General features: G+C 50.2%; 6 protein-coding genes across 6 annotated transcripts; 3 read left to right on the top strand and 3 right to left on the bottom strand.

The window, feature by feature from the left end:
* Position 1: 1 nt before the first annotated feature.
* BROUX77_006399 (uncharacterized protein) lies at positions 2–1,006 on the bottom strand (the record flags this gene model as incomplete). The annotated part of the gene is made up of 2 exons (XM_073751380.1): positions 2–634; positions 710–1,006. The coding sequence occupies 2 exons, from the start codon at positions 1,004–1,006 to the stop codon at positions 2–4; spliced, it is 930 nt and encodes a 309-aa protein (XP_073603468.1).
* Positions 1,007–2,229: 1,223 nt separating this feature from the next.
* On the top strand, positions 2,230–3,271 carry BROUX77_006398 (uncharacterized protein; the record flags this gene model as incomplete). The annotated part of the gene is made up of 6 exons (XM_073751379.1): positions 2,230–2,262; positions 2,334–2,341; positions 2,500–2,540; positions 2,592–2,696; positions 2,768–3,064; positions 3,126–3,271. The coding sequence occupies 6 exons, from the start codon at positions 2,230–2,232 to the stop codon at positions 3,269–3,271; spliced, it is 630 nt and encodes a 209-aa protein (XP_073603467.1).
* Positions 3,272–3,508: 237 nt separating this feature from the next.
* BROUX77_006397 (uncharacterized protein) lies at positions 3,509–4,669 on the bottom strand (the record flags this gene model as incomplete). Its single annotated transcript, XM_073751378.1, has 1 exon — positions 3,509–4,669. The coding sequence occupies one exon, from the start codon at positions 4,667–4,669 to the stop codon at positions 3,509–3,511; it is 1,161 nt and encodes a 386-aa protein (XP_073603466.1).
* Positions 4,670–5,163: 494 nt separating this feature from the next.
* On the bottom strand, positions 5,164–9,641 carry BROUX77_006396 (uncharacterized protein; the record flags this gene model as incomplete). Its single annotated transcript, XM_073751377.1, has 3 exons — positions 5,164–7,464; positions 7,515–9,165; positions 9,223–9,641. 3 exons carry the CDS (start codon positions 9,639–9,641, stop codon positions 5,164–5,166), a joined length of 4,371 nt encoding a protein of 1,456 aa, XP_073603465.1.
* A 1,318-nt stretch (positions 9,642–10,959) lies between these two features.
* On the top strand, positions 10,960–12,300 carry BROUX77_006395 (uncharacterized protein; the record flags this gene model as incomplete). The annotated part of the gene is made up of 2 exons (XM_073751374.1): positions 10,960–11,402; positions 11,457–12,300. The coding sequence occupies 2 exons, from the start codon at positions 10,960–10,962 to the stop codon at positions 12,298–12,300; spliced, it is 1,287 nt and encodes a 428-aa protein (XP_073603464.1).
* Positions 12,301–12,835: 535 nt separating this feature from the next.
* Positions 12,836–13,740, top strand: BROUX77_006394 (uncharacterized protein; the record flags this gene model as incomplete). Its single annotated transcript, XM_073751373.1, has 2 exons — positions 12,836–13,081; positions 13,132–13,740. The coding sequence occupies 2 exons, from the start codon at positions 12,836–12,838 to the stop codon at positions 13,738–13,740; spliced, it is 855 nt and encodes a 284-aa protein (XP_073603463.1).
* Positions 13,741–15,228: the final 1,488 nt, after the last annotated feature.

The following is a 15,228-nucleotide window of genomic DNA, read 5'->3' as shown; positions in this document are numbered from 1 at the left end:
CTCAGCTCTTTCCGTGGTTTCCGCCTTCCGCTGATGTTGTCGCCTCAAAGGCTTCGAGAACTTCCTTGGAAATGGGATATGTATGCTCTGCCGCGGGATATGCGCGACTCTTGACCTCGGTCTTGTATGTCTCAATAGCCTTGAGACTTTCGGCCCAAACATTACCATACTGTTTGACAAACTTGGGCAAGAATCGGCCTGGTGGGAAATGGCCTGTCATGTCGACCTGGACAAGCACCTGGCCAGAGCAGCCATTGCCTGCGCCAATGCCAATGGTTGGCACACTGAGCTTCTGCGTGATGAGAGCCGCAACCTCGGCGGGCACAGCCTCGACGACCATGCCAAAGGCGCCGGCCTCCTGTACGGCAAGCGCATCTTGGAGCACGTGCTGGGCGCCCGCAACGGTCTTGCCCTGCACGCGAAAGCCGCCCAGTGCGTTTTGGCGCTGCGGCGTCAGGCCAATGTGGCCGAGCACGGGGATGCCGGCGCGCGTGATTTTGGAAATGGTCGGTGCCATCTCGGCGCCACCTTCAAGCTTAACTGCCTGCACGTGGCCTTCTTTTACAAGGCGGATGGCAGAGGCCAGGGCTTGCTCTGGCGATATTTCGTAACTGCCCATGGGTAGGTCGCCCACCTAAGAAAGATATGGGACGGTTAGTTGTCAGTCGAGGCCATTGGGTTAGTGCAATGTGGAGAGGATTTGACTCACGATAAACGCCGCCGATGTGGCACGCGCAACCGACTTGCAGTGCAGAATCATGTCGTCAAGCGTAATTTCGCTCGTGTCAGGCATGCCCAGGGCCACCATAGCCAGGCTGTCGCCGACGAGAATGATGTCCATGCCTGCTGCATCAGCGACGTGAGCGCTGGGGAAGTCATGTGCGGTCAGCACGGCGATGGGCTCGCCCTTGCGGTACATGCTTGCGAGGGTGGTGAGTGTGACTTTTTTGCGCGTCATGAGCGACGGGTCGCCCATGGGCGAGTGAGAGCTGTGGCGCACCTGCATCTGTGCATTGTGGCGGGGGAGAGCGATTGGGTTGGCCAAAGAAGAAGAGGCGGACTGGTGGCCGGAGGGGGTAGAGAGACGGCGGGGAGAGGTGGGGGATAAAGAAGAGAGAAACCGCCTGGACTGGCCCGTACACAGACGGGTTAGCATGGACGGCCTCGAGGCCATGGGAGCTAGGGCAGGCATGACTTATATATAAGTACAAGATACAAGAACAAGGGAGAAGAAAGAAATGTGAGGCAAGGTAACACAACACGGAGGAGCGTTGCTGGTCTGCCGGGGTGGATAGTTCCGCCGGGGCTGTGCTGTGATGTGCAAGTAGCGTGCCTCGTTCTGCGCAGGGACGAGGACCACTGCCCAAAGTAGAGACTTATACAATAAACGAGCACAGAAAGATGCAAAGAGGGTGCAAGGTGGTAAGCCAAGAGCTTAACGAGGAAAAAAAGCGAATAAAAACCCGGAATAAAATCAAGAAAAAGAAAAAAAAAGACTGAAAAGTCTTGTACAATCTCAGACCGAGCACTACTCAAGCGATCCAGGAAAGAAAGAAAAAGAAAAAACCAAGGGCAGGTTTTGCCCAGCACGCCGTCTGGATGACTCCTGTGTTTATATGTATCCTTGGATCATGATGGGATTTACCCCGTACTTTTGAGACTGACATGTTTTTTCTTCCCTCCTTTTCGGCGGTGTTCTGTGCTCAATTCTACTGTGCCTCGGGCGCTGGAGTTGGAGACTCTAGGGTTGGGGTCAGGACGGGGGGAGGAAGAGGATCCTCGGTCCGATGCTAGGCCAGTGCGAATCTCGACGCATGGTATGAGTTGCCAGAGCTGGCGGGAGGGCGGGAGAGCATGACTAAGGTGGGGCAGTGGGGGGGAAACGTCATTGCAATGCAAGGGTTTGGACAGGTTAGGGTTGTCTGTGACGCAGTTCCGTTTCCATTTCTATTAGTAGCGGGTGTGTTCTCTTCCAAAGATTCTCACCACTCTCTTTCAGGCTGCTGTACGCATTCAGAACAGCGTTTTTTTTTTCTTTAGCTCGTTGCCGATTATTTATCTTTGACGCTACCTCTAGGAGATTCTTTCTTTTTCTGCCAATCCTTTAGTTTCTCTTTTTTATCTTTTTTTATTTCCTGAGTCCGCATCACCTTCTTCGCGCCCAAACCATCGCCAACCTGCCCCACACACGCAACATCGTCAGTTTGTCCATCCTCGCCCGCCGCTACAATGAGCAGCCCTCGCCGCAGAATCGAAACCGATGTGAGTCTTTCTGCACGTGCTTATTTTGTCTGGTGCTGGTGCCCTGGTGCTAACATGTCATTTCGTCGCAGGTCATGAAGTAAATCGAGCCCATCTCCTCCGCTTCTTTGTGCCTATCTGCAGACTTGGGCCTTTGCTAACATCAGTCGATAGGCTGTACGAATATCTCCATCCCCCGATATCTGCATGCGATGTGCAGCGATGACTGACTACCGTACTCACACGTATCAAATACAGCATGATGAGCGACTATGAAGTGACGCTGGTGAACGATAGCAGTACGTCATAGCCACTGGGGGAGCACGTGAATTGGGGTATCTTACTAATAGCTTCTAGTGTGAGGACTAACACGATGCCCGCTGACCGCCGGCCTCTGAAGCTAATATCAGCGCACAGGAGCGAGTTCTATGTCCGCTTCAAGGGCCCCGCCGAGAGTGAGTGCCCCCTCCGACTGCCCCGCTGGCTTTCCCGCCCCCGCTAACCGCACGCACCCCCGCCGCCACAGCCCCGTTCGAAGGCGGCCTCTGGAAGATCCACGTCGAATTGCCCGAGAACTACCCTTACAAGTCGCCTAGCATTGGCTTTGTGAACCGTATATTCCACCCCAACATTGACGAGATCTCCGGCTCCGTATGCCTTGACGTCATCAACCAGACCTGGTCACCCATGTTCGACATGGTCAACATCTTCGAGAGCTTCCTGCCGCAGCTGCTGCGCTATCCCAACCCGACCGATCCGCTCAATGGCGAGGCTGCTGCGCTGCTGCTGCGTGAGCCCAAGGCGTACGATGAAAAAGTCAAAGGTACGAAATGTTTGCTGGTCCTCGATCCTGCTACACCCGCTAATGTGCTTGTCCTCTGCAGAATACGTTGCCAAGTTTGCGACCAAGGAGGCGGCTGACGAGACTGGCGACGCCTCTGACGACGATTCCGATCTCTCGTCTGTGGTGTCGTTCAACGACGATGACGATGACGAAGAGCCCGCTGCCGCAGGCCAGATGGACCTGTAAAGCCCGGTCAAAGTGCCAGGCCAGACCGGGCCGGTCCCGTTGTTATGATCATCTCTATTCTGTTACGATTCCCAGGCATGAGCGCCTAATGTAGCCCTTGTAATGCATATTTGATTTCCGAGCCATTTCCCACCCTTTTCCTACTCGGTTGCTTCATCGCGTTCGTTTCTCATAAAGCGTAAAATGTGTACTGTAGCTGTGAATCCTATACTTCTTCACCGCTACCCCTAGCAGTCTTCATTCTGACCCTGAAGAGTCGTAGTTTACCAGGACTGCCTTGGTTGTCTTTGGCCTTGCTGCCTGCTGCGACTCTGGCGCTTCGTCTGCTCTTGCGGGCTTGGGAGATTCGCCATGTGGATCTGGCGCACGTTTTCGCTTGATCCCAGCAAGAAGCCCGGGACCCCTCCCCTCTTCCGACCGCTCTGCTAAAAACGGATCCTGCGCAATCCGCGTATTCCCCAGCACCTCCGATGCAAACGCGCTCTTCTGCGCTGCCGCCAGCTTCTCCGATTTCAGGACCCCACGCCTCCGCGTTTGCGCTTGGGCCGGCTCCTCGGGCCTTGCACGGAACAGCGGCTTGGCCAACGCGCAGCGCTCAGCGCTGCGCTGCAGCACCGCCGCGTCGCTGCCAAACTGCACCAGGCTCGCGCGTAGCCCGTCCTCGCGCGCTTCAGCCAGCAGCTCGACGCCGTCGGCTAGGCCGAGTCGGTCCTTGAGGTCCTGTGCTGCCGCTGCCTCGCGCTCGTGCTCCTTGCGCTGCGCGCGAAACGTGCTGCGCAGCTGCTGGTTGCGCGTGTACGGGTCTTGCCATGCGTGGGCTGCTGCGTCTTGCAGCGCGTCGATGCGCTCGGTCGTGCGCGCCATCTCCGCGCGGTCCATAATCGTCTTCTCCAGCCGGCCAAAGGCCGTCTGCCGCATTTTCTCACGGTCGGCGGGCGACAATGTGGCAGTGGTGGCGTCGGCGCCGGCGTCGGCGCTGTCGTCAGGCTCATGCACGAAGCCCAGCGGGTCGCGTGGGCCCGGGCCGTCAGCGAGATCACCGCGGTCCTGCCGGCGGCCCCCCGCGCTAACAACGTAGGCGGTGTTTTGCGGGTCTGTGCGGATCTCAAGTGCACCACCACAGGTAGTATGGCGCATGCGAAACGCCCAGATGGGCGTGCTGTAGTAGGCACCGACCTGGCGCTTCTCGGCGTTGAATCGCACGCCCTGGCCGATTAATGTTTCCTGCGGGCAGCTGGCGCACCACACGTTGAAGGGCATCTCGAAGCGCACGATGATGGCGCCGGCGGCGGCTTTGCGGCCGCGTGCGCCGAGAGGATGCTTGCCGTGGAGCCGGTTGCCGGTGGAGATGCCCTCGGCGTCTGGGGGGATGTACCGCCCCATGTTGAAGCCCTGCATGGTGGTGGGTTTGTTCGGGGAAACAGAGTAGAGAGTCGGCGTGGGTTGTGTCCAAGCTGGTAATAAATGAAGTTCTGAATAGAGAGACGTTGTCGTTGCTCTAAATGTCACACAAAAGCATGTGCTGCGGCGAAAAGCCTAGATGACGGCACTGGAGGCGAGTCGACGCTGATTGGCTGGGGCACACAGGGACCCAGTTTTACTGGAAGCGGGAGCATCGGAAAGGTGGGTCTGGTTGGTGTTACTCTGAAAGTGGTGATGTAGCACAAACTCAACTCAAACTTAACAGATAGAGGGGCGGCGGCCACAAGAAAAGTATGTGGGAGCTGAACCTCTAAGGAGTTACAGTGCTTATTCTTTGAATATTCTAGCCTTTTGGCAGTTTTCTTGTCTTCTGGAAAAAAGCTACAAGGATAATTTGGGGTGATGACTTCAGTGAGTCTAAATGCTAGACATTAACTGCAGAGTTGCTAGTTATATGTATAATTAACAACCTATTTCAAAAACTTGAGATCTCCAAATCTCATAATGACCACTCGTCCAGAGCTACAACCAAGAGCAACACTAAGATCACAGATCTTGGAGCAGTTACCGCGGAACGGTGCAGGTAGCCAAAGGATTGGCATGCCCTTCCACCAAAGCCAGCAACCGTCCTCACTGATTCCTACACCATCGAGGTTTTTAGAATATGGCTGTATGCCCTTTTGCTCAGAGCTGACGAAATCCTGAATGGCAATAGACCCACGATCAGTGAGAAGGAAAGATCCAGTAGAGTCAAGCTTGATTTCTGATGTCGATATGTCTTGAAATTGTTGTATACAGGCACCGTCACCAGTGCGCCAGAGCCATATTCCAGAAGTGATGGAGACTGTAGCCAAAAGTGCACCATCAAGGGAAAACACCATTGAACCTACCGAGCCAATCTGACCCTTGAGCTCCTGCACACAGCTACCGTCGGCACATTTCCACAGCCTGGCTGTATTATCCCTTGAGCCTGAAGCCATGAGTGTGCCATCAGGCGAGAATACCACCGACATTACCTCGTTAGTATGGCCTTCAAGCACATTCAGACATGTGCCGTCTCCAGTATTCCACAGCCTGGCTGTTTTGTCATTCGACACAGAGGCTAAAAACATGCCGTCAGGTGAGAAGACTATTGAATTGATGAAGCCTTCATGGCCCTTGAGCTCATGGATACAAGTACCGTCTTCGATCTTCCAGAGTTGGACTACATGATCCCCAGAAACAGTAGCCAAAAGTGTGCTATTCGGTGAAAAGTCCATAGATCCTACCCAGTTGTTATTGCCCCGCAACTGCGGTAAACAGGCGCCATCGTCACTTTTCCATATCATGACATAGCCCTCGTCTGAGGAAAAGGCAACAAGTTTACCATCGGGTGAAAATACCAATGATCCAAGCCAGCTCTCACAGCCCTGAAGCTTTCTCACGCATGTGCCATCATTGGTTTTCCAGAGCATGACAGTACCCTCAGTTGAAGCCGAAGCCAAGAGCGTACCGTCGGGTGAAAATGTTACATGATCAACTTCATCTCGATGGCCTTTCGTCTCTTGCACTTGGGCATTTCGGTCAGTCTTCCATATTCGGACTGTGTCATCATTGGAGCTTGACGCCAAAATAGTGTCATCGGGGGAAAACACCACTGACGTCACTGGGGCTTTATGGCCCTTGAGCTCCTGCAAACAAGCCCCATCATCACTGCGCCAGAGCCGGACTGTTCCGTCATTTGAACATGATGCTAAAATGGTGCCATCGTGAGAGAACACCACTGACCTTGCCATACTCTCATGGCCCTTAAGCTTATGAAGGCAAGTGCCATCGCCAGTCCTCCAGATCCAGACAGAGCCATCATTCAAGCCCGATGCCACGAGTTTGCCATCGGGTGAAAAGCACACTGGAGACATGGACTTCCCAATGGTCTTGAGCTCTTGTACGCAGATGCCATCCTCGATCTTCCAAAGTCGAATTACTTCATCGGTCGAGGATGAACCTAAAAGTGTTCCATCAGGTGAAAACGCCACCGACTTTACAACTCCTTTGTGACCCTTCAGCTCATGCATGCAGGAGCCATCTTTGACCTTCCAGATCCGAACAGTTTTATCGTTAGACGAGGTAGCCGCGAGAGTTCCATCGGGTGAAAAGATTATCGACAAGATTGGACTTTTGTGCCCCTTGAGCTCGTGTACACAAGTCCCATCGTCAGTATTCCAGAGTCGGGCAGTATGATCGTGCGAAGCCGTAGCTACTAGCGTGCCATCGGGCGAGAAGATCGCCGCGACTACCCACTTTCCATGGCCCCTGAGCTCCTGCACACAGGATCCATCTTGAACGCTCCATAACTGTGCAGTATTGTCCTGCGAGGCCGAGACCACAAGTAAGCCATCAGGAGAAAAGGAAACCGAGTCTACGGCAGCCCTATGACCTCTCAGCTCCTGCACGCAAGTTCCGTCATCAAACTTCCAAATTCGAATTGTTTTGTCATCTGAAGAGGTAGCCGCCAGTGCACCCTCCAGGGAGAGGGCAAGCGATTTAATCTTGCTTCTATGGCCTTCCAAAATCTGCTGACACTGGTCCCAGTTGTCTTCTGGCTCTGGTAGTAGAGTTATCCATTTTGGAATACCCGCTTGAAACGCCTGCCGAACTGGACTATTCTTTGGGGTGAAAACAATGACTGAAGTGTAGATCTGAAGTGGTACGTCGTCTATCGTGGCTAGATTTGCTTGCACTAGTCGTAGGGCGTCTTGTACAAAGTCGCTCAATTCTCGACGTCCTGTCGTCTGGGAGTTGTTAGATTGTTGATCCCTCGTACTCTCTAGTGAGGACTTACCCTGACAGTTCCCTCTAAAGACTTTATGATCTTGAGGCTTTCCGAACTTCTTCCCACGAGACTCAAAGCTTCGAGCCAGTTGAGTAAATGCTTTCGCAGAAATCCGAGAATCTTCCCGTTATCATTATTGATCACTTTTCCCTCCTGCACATGGTAGACCCAATAAAGACAGGCATATTGCACCTCGGGAGGAATATGGTGTTGTATGACTTGTGGATCAATCGACAAGCGTTTCACCCCAGGCTGAACGAGGTTACAAATATCCGTACGCAAACATCTCCCCATGACACGCAGGCAGTTGGCAGCCATTCTCCCGTGTGTTTCCTTCTCGTTCACCCAAAAAGGGCTGTTCCCGTCTTTTTCAGGATCGACTAGAAAGTCGCGGAATGAAAGATGAAGAAGTCTCACTGGGATTTCGGTCGACTCTGAGATGCTTAGAACGGAATGCAATGTGTCAAGTTGGTAGTTAATTATCTGTGTGGGAAGGTCGAGGAGCTTTGCAAGTGCTGCCTTTGACAGTGGGCTCGCCAGGATGACAATAGACCCAACAATCGCCTGGAATTTCGCGATGACGTCTTTCTGTCGCCTTGCAGGTAGGTCCTTGGTCAGCTTGTTTAAAATGGGCAGATAGGTTGCGTCCAGTTGCGATGCCTGGCTTTCGGTTTGGAAATCTAGTATTTCTTTCAGCTGCATATCGGGATCGCCACACCGCCGGTCGTCGAGAAATCGACAAGTCGTAGATGCGAAGATGAAGAGCGGGATAGCCATCTTCACAAGGGCTTGAATATTCGCGTTGCCAGGCCAGTCGGAAGGCAACCGGCGGACGGCGGGTACAGACGTGTTGTATTCAGTCTTAATCCTGTCAAGCTCATGTCGAAGGAAAGTGGCAATATCGCGCTCAATAATGCTGGGTGGCATTTCATGGAGAATCAAGTCCTGGAATTTACCCTTCACAGCGTTGAAACCCAGGCGAATAGGCAAGTCGGGCCTGCTGGTCATGAGACACTTGAGCTTTAACTTTGACAAGGCCATGTCGTTGGTATCAGAAAATAAATCAATCACAAGCTTGATGTCTTCATCTCGGTCGCACTCATCAAGAGCGTCAACCACGAACACAAGAGGGCATGTTCTCTGAGAAGTAGCACATGTCTTCATAAGTGGCTCCTTGATAAGCTTGTCAAACTGCTCTCGCGTCGCCTTTTCGGAAATGTGTGGATTGCCAACAAGAGCAGTTTTGATGTGTTCCGTGACATCGGGTTGCCTGTCTGCGAGTTGGGCCGCGAGGGTTGTCACGAATCTTGACAAGCCTCCACGGTCGACCTCTCCCCTCTTGAAGAAGAAGCTTGCGCCAAGCTGATGGGACTCGGAAAATTGCCCACAGATGGTACGTGAGATGGTAGATTTTCCAGTGCCAGCCATGCCGTTAAGCCAAAAGAGGGCCTTGGAGGAAGGATCGCTCGCCCACTCTTTAATCTCTTGCAAGAGATCAACTCGGGTATTAGGCAGGCAGGTTGCGTTGTGTTGCTCATCATGGGAGTTGTAGGACGCCCCAGCAGCTGTGGGAAGCGTACTGAGCACTGCTGTTTCATGCATGTTGAGTAAGTGCTGATTAGTTTGCTTTACGGTCTCGCTAACATCGTGTAGAACTTCACTAGAATATCAAGAGTCTGTTAATATGTGCGCAACACGGGGCTCAAGGATTTCTTACGTCTGATGCACTTGGAGAATCTGTGTGATTATCTCGTTGTATCGACGAAGCCCCTCAACCAGTCCCTTAACTTCGTCACGCTGCAGCGGCCATTTGAGTGCACGAAGGCCAAACTTTCTCATTGCTTTGCGGACTCCTTTAGGGTCAAGTCTCTGGCTCAGCTCCTTGAGTTGGGCGCAACTCTTTTGCAGGACATCATCTAGACTCTTGGACTGCGTGAGCTTCTCTGCGTTCGGCTTTTTCAGCAGCGCCTGAACTTGTTCAGCGACCGTCTGTAGATTGGTGACTTCTTCGCGTAGCTGATTGATATCAGTGGCAGAATTCTTGACGTCCTTGCCATACTGGAAGCAAAGCAGTCCAACCTTGACGGACAAATCGACGACGGCAATCACGTTGGCAGCGGCGCCGATTGCCTCCATTGTAGCAAAATAGGGTAGATATTTCTCTCTTTCGAACTGGCGATGTTGTGTTTATCGAGATATTGTCGGTAATATGAGTGAATATTTGGAGTTGACAAGAGGCACACTGTTCGTTGGTGACATTTAATCTGGCAAATGGGCGCCAATTCGCACCTAATGGAAGCCGCATACAACCTTGTCACAACTGACAGGTCTGAATCTCATTGGTAGGAGACCCCAGCAGTAAATGTCACAAGTAGCCGCCATGAACGGCAGCTGAATTTGAATTCTTGAGAGAAGTGTTCAAGCCCAGTCCCACTATGCATGTAACAATACTTGGGTTTTTTTTCTTTTGAAGCAATTATACTAGCAGCACTCGTATTGCAAAGGTTGCCACACCTAGATACTTGCACGAGACCTGAAGAGGAGGTATTGGCATAGTTATTTGAATTGCGCAACTTAATCTTTATTTCAACTAGTCCCAAGACGATACTTTGACACGTGAAAAACTCGCGTCGTGTTGTCATGAGCCATAAGACAGTCTCATGGAGGGGGTTTGGAAGAGTAGAGAGGCTTTGATATTAATTATTTCCCTCACGAGTAAATCAAAGACATATTTCTGCTGCTGCTATGCCTTTCATTTCAACATGGCGGTGGGTTATAAAGTCCCGGCTCGGTTTCCTCTCCTTTGGAGAAACTTCCTGGTCCTATTTCACTTCAACTTGCGTGACAGTGAAAATCATCAAAAATTGCTTTGTGTGATAGCAATATCCTATGTGCTTCTTACCCATTTCCAGTAGGTAGATGCTGAGGAACCAATGGTCTCAATATTTCCTACTCGGCTTTGATACCATTTTCTGTCGCTAGACTTGAATGTCAGTTGCTGGATTGCGCACTTGCCTTTTCTTTCTTGTACTATAAATATTTGTTGTGTAACTTGTATTTGAAACTCACATGGACAACAACAAGAAAAATCTCACACGAGTGTTGAACATCGTGGAAAAAAACATTATCAATCTTTGTTTCTTTTGTTGGTATTTTCACCAATGAGATAAATACAGGGCTTCGCTCTCCGTCATGGTTGTATGCAAGGCAAATCACGTAGCTGTTAGGCAGCATGCACTTCGCCCGCATACAATGAGATGGGCCTGATTTTGATGACTGCTCTCGAAATCCCTCTCAATTCAGCTTTTATTTCCCATGCAAGGAAAACCAATGAAAACTTGATTTTTGACAGAAGCCCGCCTTCATCGTTGCATTCCCGCGAAACACATCATTAACCTACTATTACTACCTTCAACAAGAAACCGATATCCCCCCCCCCCCTGTCATTTCCATTATGAAAGTTCTTAGTGCTGCTATTACTGTCTTTTCAGTCGTGGAGTTAACTACCAAACTTGGCTCGCTTTGCTTAGATTACGGCAAAGCTGTCAAAAACTCCAGCACTGAAATTAATGAACTAAAGGAGGAAGTCGCAGGCTTAGAAAAAGTCGCCAACCAAGTTCGAGTCTTGTTAGACAAGCCAGAGGGACAAGAGCTCAAACTGTCCAAGAGTTTGGATGATGTTCTCAAACAGAGTCACACAAAGCTTAAGGAACTAGAGCAAAAGCTTAAGCCCAAGCAACCAGACGAAAATCCTGATCCCAAGCATACGGCCAAACGGAGAAAACTAGATCCTCGGGCATTGAAATGGCCATTTCGGCGTGAAGAGGTCCATGGACTTGTCCAAAACATTCGAGGATATAACGGCACCATCTCTGATATTCTTCAAGTCCATCAGACGTAAGGCTCCCCTTCCGCTTTTCTCAGGCCGACCCTAACAAATCTTTGGTTCAGTAATCTCCTTCACAAACTCCACCTTGAAATGATTCTGAAGACCCTCACTATCGCAAACGGAGCATCGTTCGACTCCCACGACGAAAGAAATAATGCAGTCTGCCTGCCAGGAACCCGAGTAGAGCTTCTGAACGACATCAAAACATGGGCCAGTGACCCTTCTTCCAAGTCTCTCTATTGGTTGAATGGCATGGCCGGCACGGGAAAATCTACCATCTCGCGTACTATCTGTCAGCAATTTTTTGAGTCTCGCCAGCTTGGTGCAAGCTTCTTCTTCAAGAGGGGAGAGGCTGATCGTGGGGGCTTATCGAGATTCGTCACGACGCTCGCCACTCAAGTCAGCGAGAAGTTCCCGGACTTTGCAGAGAGCATTCGCATGGTGATCGATGGCGACAAGGGTATTGTGAGAGAGGCGCCAAAAGATCAGTTCGAGAAACTGATCAAAGAACCACTAGCCAAAGTTTCTCCTGGGTCTCATAAAGAGAAATTCCTTGTGTTTGTCATTGATGCTCTTGACGAGTGTGACAACGATCAAGACATAGAGCTCATCATTAACCTTTTCTCATCCTGCGCGAAAATTACCAATCCAAACATGAAGTTTAAATGGTTCATCACCAGTCGACCTGAGCTACCCATCCGCCTCAGCTTCAACACTGTCAAAGGAACATTTCAGGATTTCATTCTCCATGATATAGCAGCCAGCGTTATTAAGCGCGATATTACTGCCTTCTTGAAATACAAGCTTCAGATAATCAAAGACCGGTACAACGGTTCCGTGGCCTTCGACAGACAATTGCCTTCTCACTCAATTGCCTTCTCACTGGCCTGGCGAAGACAACATTAAGGCTCTTGTGGAAATGGCCATCCCACTTTTTATTTTTGCAGCTACAACCTGCCGGTTCCTCGAAGATCGAAGATGCGACGATCCGAGGAAACGACTTGATGAAATATTGCGTCTAAATACAGAGAGTCAAGTGTCACGGCTAAACACGACTTACTTGCCTGTCTTGAACAGTCTTACTGAGGGTCTGTCAGATAGAGAACAGAAGGCAGTGACTGAAAGATTTCGCCAGATAGTTAGTGTTATTGTTGTAGCTGCAAGTCCCCTCTCAACTGATGCATTGGCACGGCTTCTTGGCATATCAAAAAACGCAATTAAAACCCAGCTTGATTTATTATACTCAGTACTCGGTGTTCCATCCTCGGATCAACTACCAGTGAGACTGCTCCATCTATCCTTCCGCGACTTTCTAGTCGATCCAGACAAGCGTGGGAAAAGCCCATTTTGGGTGGATGAAAAAGAAACACACAGAATCTTGGGTCAAAATTGTCTTCGTATCATGAAGGAGAATTTGACACAAGACATTTGTCAACTCATAATGCCAGGGACGAAGCGCGCCGACATTGAGAGCGACACCATACAAAATCATCTTCCTTCCGAACTACAATATGCCTGTCTTTACTGGGTCGGCCACATGCAAAACGGTGAAATACTTCTAGATAATATCAGCGATGTTCTTCAGTTTTTCCGGGAGCATTTTCTCCATTGGCTGGAAGCAATGAGTCTAATGGGAAGAGCCTCAGAAACCCTCAAAATGCTAAGGACTCTGCAAGCAATTCTCAAAGTGAGTGCTGATCAAAGACCGGAGAAAACTAATAAACTAACAATCTATAGGCACAAGAAAGCCACGATCTGCGAGCCTTTTTACAAGACGCGTTACGTCTAGTACGAGCCAATATGGCAACAATTACCGATACGCCTCTCCAGATATATTCTTCGGTCCTTGCCTTCAGTCCAAAAAAAAGTCTAGTTCGTCGAATCTTTGAACAGAAGATTGCCAGGTGGATATCGGTAAAGCCACAAACAAATAATGACTGGGATCAATGTGAACAGATCTTAGAAGGCCATACTGGATCAGTACATTCAGTCGTCTTCTCACCTGATGGCAGCCTCGTCGCCTCAGGCTCGTGGGATACAATGGTCCGGCTATGGCGAACCGACGACGGCACCTGTGTGCAACAGTTACAGGGCCATACTAAAAGAGTAAACTCAGTGGCCTTTTCACCGGACGGTAGACTCGTTGCCTCAGGCTCGTGGGATACAACGATCCGGCTTTGGCGAATCGATGATGACACATGTTTTCAGGAACTGAAAGGACACGCAAGCTCAGTAAATTCAGTGGCCTTTTCACCTGATGGTACACTTGTCGCCTCGGGTTCAGGTGATTACACGGCCCGCTTCTGGAAAACCAGTGATGGCACCTGTGCTCACGAGCTGAAATGACACACAAGCTCAGTAGAAACAGTGGTATTTTCACCTGATGGCAGCCTCGTTGCCTCGAGCTCATATGATACAATGGTCCGGCTTTGGCGAACCGATGATGGCACATGTGTTCAGCAGTTTCAGGGCCACACCGAATCAGTAAAACCAGTTGTCTTTTCCCCGGACGGTAGACTCGTTGCCTCGGGCTCACATGATAGAACGATCCGGCTCTGGCGAACCGATGATGGGACTCGTGTTCAAGAGCCGCATGGCCATACTGGAAGAGTATATTCAGTTACCTTTTCATCTGATGGGAAACTCGTCGCCTCAGGCTCACATGATAGAACGATCCGGCTCTGGCGAACTGATGATGGCACCTGTGTTCAAGAGTTGCAGGGTCACACTGAATCAATTTACATAGTGGTCTTTTCACCTGATGACAGCCTCGTCGCCTCCGGCTCACATGATAACACGATCCGACTCTGGCGCACCAATGACGGCACTTGTATTCAAGAGCTGAAATGTCACACTGAAACTCTCAAGTTCGACTCTTCTGGGACCTTCCTCATTACTGATCGCGACTCTATCGCGGTTTCTAGCCGATCGTCAACCAACAAAACAATTCCTCGGCCCCTTGTTGAGCTGTTCAATGGCCTGAGCATCAGTTCAGACAGGTGCTGGATCTTGTGGGACAACATTCCAATTTTATGGATCCCTGCTTCATTTCGTGGTGACTGCATATCAGTCCATGGATTTACTGTGGTAGTTGGCACTCGGACTGGGAGGGTCACCATCATGAGATTTGGGAATTTCGAGTTTATGAGACCAGTTATGCAGCGTGCGCTCCTACAGCAAGATACATAGCCAGGAGCAGATGGTCCTTTCTTTCCAAGAGACTCAAGTTCGCACATTTTACCGGTAGACGAGTGATTTTCAGTTGAAGATTCGAAGGGCCTAGTGTACTCCTCACTTCCTGTAATTAGTTACAACAAAATAGTTGAACTTCCACAAGATATTCCATAACACCCGCCAACCTTCAACGCCTGTTTTATACATGCAAAAGACGCTCAAGACCATGAGATGCTTCCCGTCTTTCCTATCCTAGCTGCACATGTGCACAAGTACCTGTAAACTGGGTTCTTTTTTACGGGGAGAGTGAAATCGGGAACTTGTGTAACATTCATTCCAAAACTATCCTTTGAAGGTGTGGTTATGTACCTCCAGCTGTAGTTACTAGATAGTCCTTGATTTTTGAAAGTATCAACTTGACGATGAATAAAAGGCCGATGACAATACAATAAAAATAAAACTCAAAAGTGATAGTTATCTTGTTGCATACAAAGAGGTATATTGAGTAGCTAAGTCCATTCTACTGACTCTCTACGATGTACTTCACCTACTCACCATTCAGAGCAGCTATGTACTACACCATAGTCATCATAACCAACAAATCTCACCAAATACACACATCCATGAGAGCACAAAGAGCCGCTGGGATACAAATAGGTG

Source organism: Berkeleyomyces rouxiae (assembly GCF_048999995.1).
Source record: "Berkeleyomyces rouxiae strain 22BRR77 chromosome Unknown BrBRR77_ptg000008l, whole genome shotgun sequence".
NCBI classification, from domain to species: domain Eukaryota; kingdom Fungi; phylum Ascomycota; class Sordariomycetes; order Microascales; family Ceratocystidaceae; genus Berkeleyomyces; species Berkeleyomyces rouxiae.
Note: the sequence above shows the minus strand (reverse complement) of the source record. Positions and strands in the feature narration are given on the sequence as shown.